This window comes from Chlorocebus sabaeus, chromosome 8 (genome assembly GCF_047675955.1).
Source record: "Chlorocebus sabaeus isolate Y175 chromosome 8, mChlSab1.0.hap1, whole genome shotgun sequence".
NCBI lineage: Eukaryota > Metazoa > Chordata > Mammalia > Primates > Cercopithecidae > Chlorocebus > Chlorocebus sabaeus.
This window is the reverse complement of record NC_132911.1, coordinates 21,265,125-21,276,314: the sequence shown is the minus strand read 5'-3', so window position 1 is coordinate 21,276,314 and position 11,190 is coordinate 21,265,125. Positions and strand designations below refer to the sequence as shown.

Sequence of the window (11,190 nt, the reverse complement as noted above, 5' to 3'; positions counted from 1 at the left end):
GGTCAGTCCCAGGAAGGGCGGGCGATTGAGCCGAGGGAGCCGGCGGCTGGGCTCTCCTCTATGCCCGCGATTCTCTGCGCCGCCGCCACCACCGCCACCGCCACCGCCACCGCCGTGTTGCCGCCGCCGCTGCAGAGCATCGCCGCGCTCCCGCGCCCCGCGCCGCCAGCCGCCTGGGAGCCCGAGCGCCGAGCCCGGGGCGGAGGAGAGGGGCGCGGGCGCGAGAGCCGCGGCGAGGGAGCCGCGAAGGGGGAAGGGGGCGGGCGGAGGGAGGAGCAGGGAGAATGGGAGAAGGGGGAGGGAGAGAGGAGAGCTAGGGAGAGCTGGAGAGAGCAAGAGCAAAGAGCGAGCGAGGGAGAGGAGAGAGGGAGAGGAGAAAGACACACGCACGCAGAGACACACGGTCACTGGAATTCCATTAGAAAAAAGTGAGCCGAGCAAGGGTTAGCGGGAGAAGATTATTTTTGAATCTTGTATTCGTCTTGGTGCGAAAGAAGCGACTCCAGTCTCTCGTCCTCGAAGCTCCAACTGGATTGTTCCTGGGCGCTGACACCCGTCGGTGGATTTCATTCCTATTTGCATTTATTCCGACCCCCTCCCTCGCCGCTTCCTTCCAGCCCTTTACTCGCAAATCGCCTCTCTCCCCACCTCACCAGGCCCCTCCTGGGAAGCGCAGGGGAATTGGACCCGCGGGGACTCACGCTTTCCCGGACGATTGGAAGGGAAGGGCTGACCCCAGGACCGGGCTCTTGGCTTAGAAAGCCGATACACAGATACGCGTATATTTGATTGTAGCGGGCAAGGGGGGCGTCGAGAGGCAGCCCACCGCCCTCCTCTCACCCCACCCGCTCCAGCCAGAGGCGAGAATCGCAGGACTCGGGATCTTCATCGGGTGGACTAGCTGGGATCTCTGCATTGGATTTGGGGCTGATTACCACTGCTTGACTATTATTATTGTTGTTATTATTTTTTTTTACACAAGGGAGAAAGACAAAAAACGGTGGGATTTATTTAACATGATCTTGGCAAACGCCTTCTGCCTCTTCTTCTTTCTAGGTGAGTACCTGCGGGCGGCGAGCTCAGTGAGAGGCGAGAAGCCGGGGAGGCGGGGGGCGAGCGGAGTGCCGGCGGGGGGCTGGCGGGAGGCCGGCGGGGAGAGCGCGCCAGGGAGCGAGCCGGGCCCGGCGCTGGCGAACCGAGCGGGGCCAGGCAGCGGGGACGCGGACGAGGGACCGGAGCCACGGCTGGCTGGCGACGCGGGGGGATCGGGAGGGAGACTCAACATCCGAACCGGCCCCGCAGACACACACACACACACACACACACACACACACACACACACACACACACACGCTCGCTCACATGCCAGTATAGCGCTCATCTCCCCCGAACACACACACACACACACACACACACACACACACACACACACACACACGCTCGCTCACATGCCAGTATAGCGCTCATCTCCCCCGAAATAATGGGTTCGAATTGCAGCAACTTAAGGAAAGAAAATATCCAACTCTTGATCTGCAAGGAGGGAGGGAGGGAGAAGCTCCGAGGCGTAGAAAGAACAGTCCTGCCAGGTCCGCCTTTCCTGGTCTGCTCCCCGAGTCGGTCGTGGTGGAGGGCGCGGGTTTCTCCGGCGGCTACCGCTTGGACATCGCGGGGTGGGGGGAGCGCTGGCAGTCACTCCCCACCTGCCAGCCGCGCCTGGCAAATGCAGCCCGCGTCCCCAAACCCTGAGCCCCTAACCGGCGGCTCCACTCCCCGGAACACTTTTCAAGTTTCTCCCTACCCAGTCCGGAGCCAGATGGGTGGGCGGGAGCGGAGGGATGTGAGCAGCCGTTCCCGGCCTTCCCTCCTCCACCTCTGGGGGCCGCGGACCCCCGTGACTGGTGGGAAGAGACCGGAGGGAGGCCAAAGTTCGCTTCCTCCGTTGAAGAGGGTGGGAGGCGAGGGAGGAAAAACGGGTCTTAACAAAGACCACTGCTCCTTCTGTAAGCGCCCCTCTCCCGCCCCCGCCTCCAGGACAGGGAGGAGGGGCTGCCTGGTGCCCCGAGCTCCACGCAGTTTCTTTTCCACACACAATTCCCAGCCCCTCGCTCCCTTAGCTTAAGCTCGGTGAACTCTCAGCTGCTTGGGAAATGGGTCTAGAGAAGGCAATCTCCGGAGGGAGGTGAGGAAAGGCGGGCGTTTGCAAGGCTGTGCACCACCGAGGTCCCAGGCAGGGCTGCTGCCAGGGAGTAGATGCTCCCATAGAGGGAGCTGAGTAACTACTGTGTGTGTGTGTTTGTAAGGAGCACACGTCTGCTTCAGTGAGGGTGCAGTTCTACCACCTTGGCTTGCTGTGTAGCCAGTGTTAAGTCAGGCTGCCCAGCCGGGGTCATGATCGTACCCTCTCCCTCCTGCAGCAGGGGATCTGGGAAGGCCCCGAGTGGGGAGGTAGGAGGTGGTTACAGGAGGATGTGTGTGGTCTAAGAAGTGCCCAGCAGACTAGGATAAGGGACCGGAGTCATTGGGTGTCCACGCAGGCTCCGGACTCTCTGCCTGTCCCCTATGCTTCCCGCCAGGTGCGAGTCTCCAAGGGGCAAGGCCCTGCTCTGGTGTGTGGCCTTAGAGGTCCTGCCTCCATCAGCCAGAGGCAGCTTCTGTCTGGGGTGGGAGGGGCTCATCGAGGAAGCTGGAAGGTGCTCTGGGCCGGCTGTGATCCTGAAGCCCTTTCTGACAACCCTGGCAAGTGGACTCTCGTTCTGAAGGGGCTACTATAAAATCTGACCTTTTCTCCCACCGCTGGCTTGAAAACCCAGCCTTCTGGGTCCAAGCATGATCAGGGCCAAGGGGAAAAAAATTGTATTTCAGGCAAAGCAGCCGGATTGTCTACTGCTGAGCTGCACACCCCAGGATGGGGAGGGCTCCCAGGTGTGGGTACCATCTGGGGTCAGGCTGGAGAAGAGCAGTGTGGGCCCCTGGTCATTGCAGGCAGGCTTTCTTCAGCCAGGCAGGCTGAGGAGTCCACCTTTCTCCTTCTCAGAAGTGGGTGTGTATGCGTGTGCTTGGGGGATGATCAGAGAGGCCCATCCCAACGTCTGCAACCCTGGAGGCTGAGTGTTGAGAGGTGGGGGTGAGAGCAGAAGAGCAGCAGGCTCAGCATCCCATTGGGTCACAGCCCTTCAGTTTCCTTTCCCCGAGAAGTCCCCTTCCAAAGCTAGGCTGAGTGGAGTGACCACAGATAGTGAAAGACTCTGGGTTAGGCCAGTGGAAAGGAAGGGATGGGTTGGTGTTTAGGAAACTTCAGTCCTGGGGCCCTTTTCCTGGCAGGGAGCTGGTTGAAAATTCCACTGGGTGGGTGGGTGGAGGGTGGGGGGAGTTTTTTCTGGGGCTTGAGACTTGGTGGTCAATTTCAACTGGGGGCAGAGGCCTTTTGTGTGCCCCTACACTGAGATTCTGAGTGAGGTCTGGGCTGGATAACCCATGGTGGAGAGAGAGAGGCCTTTCTTGCCTAGTATCTTGACCTCAAGTGCTGACCCAGGGAGAGAAGGAGATGGGGAAAGTGACTCGGGCGGGGTTGTTGAGCTGGCCAGGGGGCCACTTCCGACTGGCTTTCTAGCACATGCTCTAACTCTGGTGGGATGTTGGATGCAGTAGGGCAATTGTAGCTCTGTGTCGCTTCTCCACCCCCCTCTACCCCCGTGTCTTGATGGATCAAAGTTTTCTCTTAATTTAGGATTTGGAAACATCACCAGGATACCTCCTGCCCTTCACTCTCTTAGGATTTTTAGCTAAAGGCTGCATGCTGTATGCTGCAAGGATTACTTTCTCTGGCTGGGCTTGATTGGTTCTGGGGGTCATGGAATGAACTAGAAGAGTCAAGGATGGTTTGGTGAATGGATGCCCTGGCCCTTCGCAGAGTGTGTCCCTTGCCTGGTCACACGAGCCAGGTGGCAGGATGGGGGAAGCCCTCTCTTTTGGCATGGGAGCCTCCCTAAGATTGTGCAAGGATCATCCTGTGGGGCTCTAGGCCTCAACTGTAGGACAAGCAAAGTAAATGTCCTTATGGCCTGAATCCCCTGGGCTAGTCTGACCTTTAAGCACGCTGTGAATTCTGTGCCTACAGAAGGCTAAGGAAGCCAGGAAGTTCCATTCCCAGGCCCCCTATGACAGTGCAGTCTTCGTTTCAGTCAAGGTGGGAGGGCATTAGCTTATGGGGAGGCGGGGCGGGGGGTGAAGTCCGTGGAGGGCCCAGGGCTGTGCTGTTCCGCAGGCTCCCGCAGGCTGGCTGGGGGCCGCAGGTGCAGGTGGGGCCGTGTCAACTCATCTGCTCTTGGGGGCCCAGCTGCACCCGGGTCCTGCTCAGGGAGGTAGGAATCTGCTGAAGCCGGGAAAGAAAGATGCTGCCTCAGCTTGTGTGGAGGACACCTCTCCAGCCGTTGCCGGGCCTCAAACTCCACGGTGATTTCTTCTCTGGTCTTGTCTCAGCCTGGCCACATCCATCAGCCTTCCTGTTCTGGGGCAGAGGTCTGGTCAGTGGGAGAAGGGCACGTTTTTTGCTCTGGGCCCCGAAGAAGCCTTCTGTACCCCAGGCCCACCCCTACTGCTCTTCTCTGTTGCCTCCTGGGGGTGGGTCTCCCACCCGCCTGGTCCTACAGGGAGTGGATGGATTCCTGTTCCCTGGGGGCTCTCGGGAGTGAAGGCCCGCTGTGCAGCGCGCTGCCCCTAGGTGTCGCTGTCTCCCTGCGGTAGCGCCCCCCTGAGCAGGGCCTCCCAGGGGAAGGCCTGAGAGCGGCTTTTCTGGGTAGGGATGGGGGATTCTGCGGTATTGAAGACGGGACTTCTGGCCTAGGATTTTATAATGTTCTGGGGCTAGATGAGGTCGAGGAAGCCTCCCAAATTACTCTTTGGGTCCAGGAAAGAGCAATCATGGCTCTGGGCCCTGGTGCGTGCTTTTCCTGGGGGCAGGATCTGGAGTTAGGGGCTTAGCAGAGGACAGAGGGGCTGGGAAGACGATGTCTGTGTCTGGAGGAAACCATTTTAGGAGCTTGGGTTTGAAAGGATCAGGCGAGCCTGTCCTGCCATTTCTCTCTCTTCTTCCTTGTCCCCTCCCTCCTGAGGCACTGTGGGTGTGGACACTGGGGCCAGGACGGGAAGGTGGCCTGATAGGGGATTGCACATTGGTGGAGGAGCAAGGTTCCATTTGCAAGGCTGGGGTCGAAGAGGGGAGCTTTTCCCTTTTGCAATTATTTGGCTTTTGGAAGGAAGAACAAAATAAGAGAGGAGAGGGGAAGGGGGTTTCACAGGAGGGTGGAGAGGAAAGAAAAAAGAGGAAAAACAAGGCCATTCGAAGATAAGAGGTAAAAGGTGAAGAAACAGACCTCTTGGGAGACTGTTAGCAAGAGAAGCGCAAGATATAGCCAGGCACAAGCAGAGCTAGAGTGGGGAGGAGAGAGCAGGGCGCTCAGGGGGCATGGATGCTCCCCAGGCTTGACAAAAAGCATTTTCTATTGGAGGGGGCCAGGGTGGAACTTGTCTTGTGGACGGCGAGGGTTCAGGTCTCCGTCTGGTGTGAAGTTGGACTGGAAGGTGTGGAGGGGTGAGGCGGGAAAGGGGTAGCGGCGCCTCCTTCTTGGGCTTGCCGGGACGGTAGAGTTAGGCTCATCTGTCCCTGTCTTGTCTTAGAGTCAGAATGAGAGTCAGAGTGAGTACACTGGGAATCTGAGGGGGCGTTGTCACCGCTATGTGTGACCTTTATTTGTCATCACCCTTCTTCAGGCCTCAGTTTCCCTAGGGTAAAATGCGGGGTTGGACTCTATGGTGTCTATAAGGTCCTAACAGGCTATGACAACGAAACGACTTGACACTGCTTCCAAGGCTTAGTGCAGCGCCATGGGTGGGCCTCTGGCTGGAGGTTTATTGGGGTTTATAGGAGGCCTGGGTGGTATGAAAGTGAGATCTTCCCCACTCCCTGCAGTCCCCAGCAAGCCGTGCAGCCTCCAGCCAGCCGTGCAGTCCCCAGCTCTCTGCTGAGGCTGTGACATTCTCATTTGGGCTCCTGACGTCTTAGACGGTGATCTTGAGCTGGGTCTTCCTGGCTTTATTGTGCCCTGCTCCTAGGCCCAGGGGCTGCTAAGGAGGAATGGAGTGCAAACGGAGAAAACTTACTCGTCCATCCAGGGGAGGATGACGACTGAGTTCTCCCTCGGGTGTGAGGAGGGCTGCCCACAGAGTCGCCTTGGTGTGCTTTGGTGTGAAATGGGTGTGACGTTCCCAGCAGGGCCCAAGCCCCAGGCCTGTATCTTGGGTGGGAGATTGTGGCGGCCGTCATTCATGCTTGTCTTCCCTCCCCACCACCCAGACGAGACCCTCCGCTCTTTGGCCAGCCCTTCCTCCCTGCAGGGCCCCGAGCTCCACGGCTGGCGCCCCCCAGTGGACTGTGTCCGGGCCAATGAGCTGTGTGCCGCCGAGTCCAACTGCAGCTCCCGCTACCGCACGCTGCGGCAGTGCCTGGCAGGCCGCGACCGCAACACCATGCTGGCCAACAAGGAGTGCCAGGCGGCCCTGGAGGTCTTGCAGGAAAGCCCGCTCTACGACTGCCGCTGCAAGCGGGGCATGAAGAAGGAGCTGCAGTGCCTGCAGATCTACTGGAGCATCCACCTGGGGCTGACCGAGGGTAAGCCTGGGCGGGGCTGGCCCAAGGGGAGGGGGTGTGGCACAGGTGGAGAGGATGTGTGGCGGGCCAGGGGTTCGGGAGGGAGGACTAGGTGATGGGGCGAAGTGGCCAGCTCTGTCTACCTGCTAGGGGAACCTAGAACCCAGAGAAGTCGCCGCCCCACCAAGGAGGGTGGCATTGTCGGAAAAGGCCAGGAGAGACAAAGAGGAGGCAGAAGCGACAGCTGGAGAGGAGAGAGGGAGGTAGTGGGAGGAGGAGAGCACGCGCTGGAGGAAGCGGGGTGAGTGGGGTGGGGGAAGTGGGCAGGGGTTGGGGAGGAGCAAGAACACGTGATTCAAGCAAGGACAGTGTGAAGTGGTTCCAAGAGAAGGTGAGGTAAGAGTGACCAGGCAGAGATGGATATGTGAGAACCAGGCGAGAGAAGGGGCAGGCTGGGTGCAGGCAGAGAAAGCAGCCACTTCAGCTGCCACGGCTGCTGTCCTGCCCTGGGGCTGATCCCAGAGCTGGCTGCCCCTACTCTGCCCTTCTGGCTCCTGCCTCCCTGCTTCCAGGACACCAGCCCTTCATGTGGCTTCTGCACCCCATGGCTGGCCTGTCACCTTCTACAGGGCTTGGGGCAGTGTGCAGGCAGCAGGCCCCACATCCTTTGGCAAACCTGCCCCTGAGTCACAAAAGTAGAACCTATAATCCCTCCGCCAATAACACACTCTCACATCCCCTTCCCCTCCAGACCTGAGTGTGGAGGATTTGCATCTGTTTAGGAGGTGGGTCACTGTAACCAGTTTATTAATTGAACGCATGTTTATTGAGAACGTATTGTCTGCTCCGCTCTAGGTGTTGTAGAAACAGTTGAGGGCAAACTGGTGCAGCCTCTGGCCTCCTGGAGCTGAGTCTGGGTGGGGTGTGGATAAATAAGGGGGCTTCTCTCATTTGATGGCTTAAGTGCTGTGAGAGGGAAGACACAGGGTGTGATGGTAGCAGCTTGGAGGGGGCGTCCGCGCCCTTGCTGTGAAATCTAAAGCATCTTCCTGGAAGAGGCAGGCTTCAAGCTGAGGCTGAAGAGTGAGTCAGAGTCATGAAATGGAACATCGGTGAAGGGAGGCAGGAAGAGTGTGGGAGGTGGAGGGAACAGCATGGAAAGGCCCAGTGTGAGAACTGAGCCTGTTTACAGAGCTGCAAGTGGCCTAGAATGGTAGTGGGTGGCAGGTGGGGTGTGGCGGGAGGTGGTGGAAGTGGGGAGGAGAATTAGGGGCAGAGGGAAGGATCCCTGAAGGGTTTTAAGGGCGATGATCAGATCTGTGCTTCAGCAAAATGTTTCTGTGGTTCCAGTGGAGAGAATAGATTAGAGGACTGTCCAGAAGCTGCTGCTGTGATACAGGCCAGGAACAGTTGTGGCAGAACCAGGACAATGGCAAGGAAGGAGAAATGGGTCTAAGAGCTATTTATTTATGCATTTGTTATTTTTATTGGGGTCTCACTATGTTGCCCAGGCTGGTCCCAGACTCCTGGACTCAAGTCATATGCCCGCCTCGGCCTCCCTAAGTGTTGGGATTACAGAGCTACACACCCAGCTAATTTTTAAATTTTTTTTTTGTGGAGACGGGGTCTCGTTATGTTGCACAGGCTTATCTCAAACTCTTGGGTTCAAGCAGTACTCCCACCTTGGTTTCCCAAAGTTCCAGGCTTACAGGTATGAGTCAGTGCCCCCCAGTCCTCTGAGAGTTATTTAGAAGAGAGAATCCACAGGTCTTGGTGACCAACGGGAGAGGAGAAGGTGAGGGGAGAGAGGAGTCAAGGAGGGCACCCAGTGTCCTGTCTTAGGCAGCTGAGCAGGTGATGGAGGCCTCAGAAGAATCAGTCCAGTCTTTGAGTGCAGAGGGGAGGGCAAGGGGATGGGGAATCTATTTTGGGGCCCGTGCCTTGTTGACCACACCCTGCAGACATGCAGGTCTGGAGTTGAGGGAGGAAGTGGGTCTGAGCGAGACTGAGGAATGGACATGACCCTGCAGGTGAAAACCAGGGCCAAGGGGGTGGGTATGACCACAGTGAAAGGAGGGTGGTAACAGACCCCGGGGACCATCTTGGGGACCATGGCATTTAAGGATGCGGAGAAGGGAGCCTGCAGGGAGCTGAGAAGGTGCTGGGGAGAGGTGGGAGGAGCAACAGGAAAACAAAGGGGGGCTCATCGCAGAAGAGAGGACCCTCAACATGGTTGGATGCTTAGGGTAAGCTGAGGCTGAGGCTCTTAGCTTCTTAGGCACCTACTGTGTGCCTCAGAGAGTGACACACTGGAGGAGCCATGCTCCCCATGCCAGCCATCGTATGGGGCAGGAGACTTTTCCCCTGGGCCCTCCTGCTGGAGGGAGGAGCCTGGTTAGGGAGCAGAGGGGAACAGGGGGATTGGGAATGAAGACTGTAGATGACTTTTTCCGAATTTTAGCGTAAAGAGGAGAGAACAAAGGATGCTTAAAAAAAAAAAAAAGATGGAAGAGGATTGAGCAGTTTAAAATCTAAGGTCAGACAGTAGTAATGGCGATGTTCCCGTGAAGAAGACGGAAGGGTCTTCTGTGGAACGGTGCCCTTGGGAAGGGGAGGGGCTGGGTCCAGGGCACAGAGTGGGCCAGGGGATGAGCCTTAGAACAGGGGAGCAATGCTCCCTCTAGGTGCTGGGAGGGAGGGAGGAAGCGGCTGCAGGTGTGAAGCCACATAGACAGGGATTCCTGACCAGTCAGAGATGGCTGGAATATGTTCTAAATATAGGAATAAGAAATGTGTATAATTACTACCATCATTAATAGCAAAGTATTCCTCATGAATCAGGCGGTGCCTTCTCCCTAGCAACCTGGATTCCTAGAACTAGCATGAGCAAAGGGAGGAATACTGTCCTGAGGGTACTGCACTGTATTCTTCAGGAGATAAGGCGCTGTCTTCACCCAGAGCCGGACTCTGTAGCGTACAAAGAATTAAAGCGCTCGATGCCTGAGCTGAGTAGTTTTGTTTCTTGTCTTCCTTCTGGCAGCCTTCAGTTTCCACCCAAGGGAGACTGGGCAGCAGGTTCGGGTGGGCTGCAGAGTGGACAGGGGAGAGGACAGGACAGAACTGTCAGCCAGAACAGCCGGGTGAGCACTTGGGCCTTTTAGCACCAGCAGCCCTTCCCATCTCACTGGCTCCCTCTGTATCACTGCATCAGGCCACAGGAGGACTGTGCTGATGGGATCCAAGGGAAATAAGCATGATGCTGTGTGCATTTAGCTGCACACTGCTGTGTGATTTTCAAGGCCGCTTGACTGGGAGTGCCTGACTGCAGATGGCTTCTCTGGTTCCAAATCTTGTTTTTTTGAGACAGGGTCTCACTCTGTCGCCTAGGCTAGAGGGCAGTGGCATGATCACAGCTCACTGCAGCCTCCATCTCCTGGGCTCATATGATTCTCTCACTTCAGCCTCCTATGTAGCTGGGACCACTGGAGCCTGCTGCCATGACTGGCTATTTTTTTTTTTTTTTTTTTTTAAAGCAGAGATGAGGTCTTACTACGTTGCTCAGGCTGATCTTGAACTCTGGAGCTCAAGCAATCCTTGTGTCTCGGCCTACCAAAGTGCTGGGATGATAGGCGTGGGCAACTGTGCTTGGCCTTGAGTCTTTTTATTTATTTTTTCATGAGGCAGAGTCTTGCTCTGTCACCCAGGTTGGAGTTACAGTGGCAAGATCATAGCTCACTGCAGCCTCAAGTTTCTGGGCTCGAGTGACCCTCCTACCTCAGCCTCCCGAGAAGCTAAGACTACAGGCACGTGCCACCATGCTTGGCTAATTTATTTTTTGTAGAGGTGGGGTCTTGCTATGTTGCCAGGCTGTCCTCAAACTTCTGGCCTCAAGCAATCTTCCCATTTTGGCCTCCAAAAGTGTTAGGATTATAGGCATAAGCCGCTGCGTCCCGCCTGGTTCTAAGTCTTGAGATGGTTTATTAATTCATTTATTCAACAACCATTGGTTAAACACCGACTGTGTGCTTCAGAAGGTAACAGTGCTGTAGGAACTTGTTCCCTGTGCTGGCCGGCAGACAGGTCGGGAGACCTTTCCTCTGGGCCCCACCTAGAAAATACACCCTTACGTTTCTCCTTCCATAGAAGACTGCATCTTTTCTCTGTACGGGAATTCCACCTTCTCCTGGGTCTTGGGAGCCCAGAGGTAGTTTCTGCCCAGAGCTGACCAGGGGAAGCCAGGAGGCCTCCAGGTAGTGTTCTTGTGAGTGGCGGGGTCTACCTGAGAGGTAAGCATCCATGGCCTGTTGAGCAGTCTCCCTGAGGGGGACTGCGAGTCCTTTTCCTCCCTGTTCCTTGATAACATGTAATAACCTGGCGCAGGCCTGGGACTGCGGAGAGGGCAAGAATCGCTGAGAGGAGCAATGTGTGTAGGCTTGGATTTTCCTTCTGATTCTCAGCCTCTCCTTGGCCCCTGCTGGTGGGCGTGATTTACCATGGGGCTCTGCTCCGCCTTCTTCCGCTCCCTGGGACTTAGCTCTCAGTAT

The 11,190-nt window shown here is 56.9% G+C and overlaps 1 protein-coding gene across 1 annotated transcript in view; it reads left to right on the top strand.

Moving 5' to 3' along the window:
• The first annotated feature begins 322 nt into the window (after nt 1-322).
• Nucleotides 323-11,190, top strand: part of GFRA2 (GDNF family receptor alpha 2) — a 100,268-nt gene continuing 89,400 nt past the window's right edge. The window contains exons 1-2 of the mRNA XM_007961820.3: nt 323-1,056; nt 6,353-6,667. Of these exons, the coding sequence (XP_007960011.3) occupies nt 1,017-1,056; nt 6,353-6,667 (355 nt within the window). The 5' untranslated portion in view covers nt 323-1,016. The remainder of the gene's footprint in view (nt 1,057-6,352; nt 6,668-11,190) is intronic.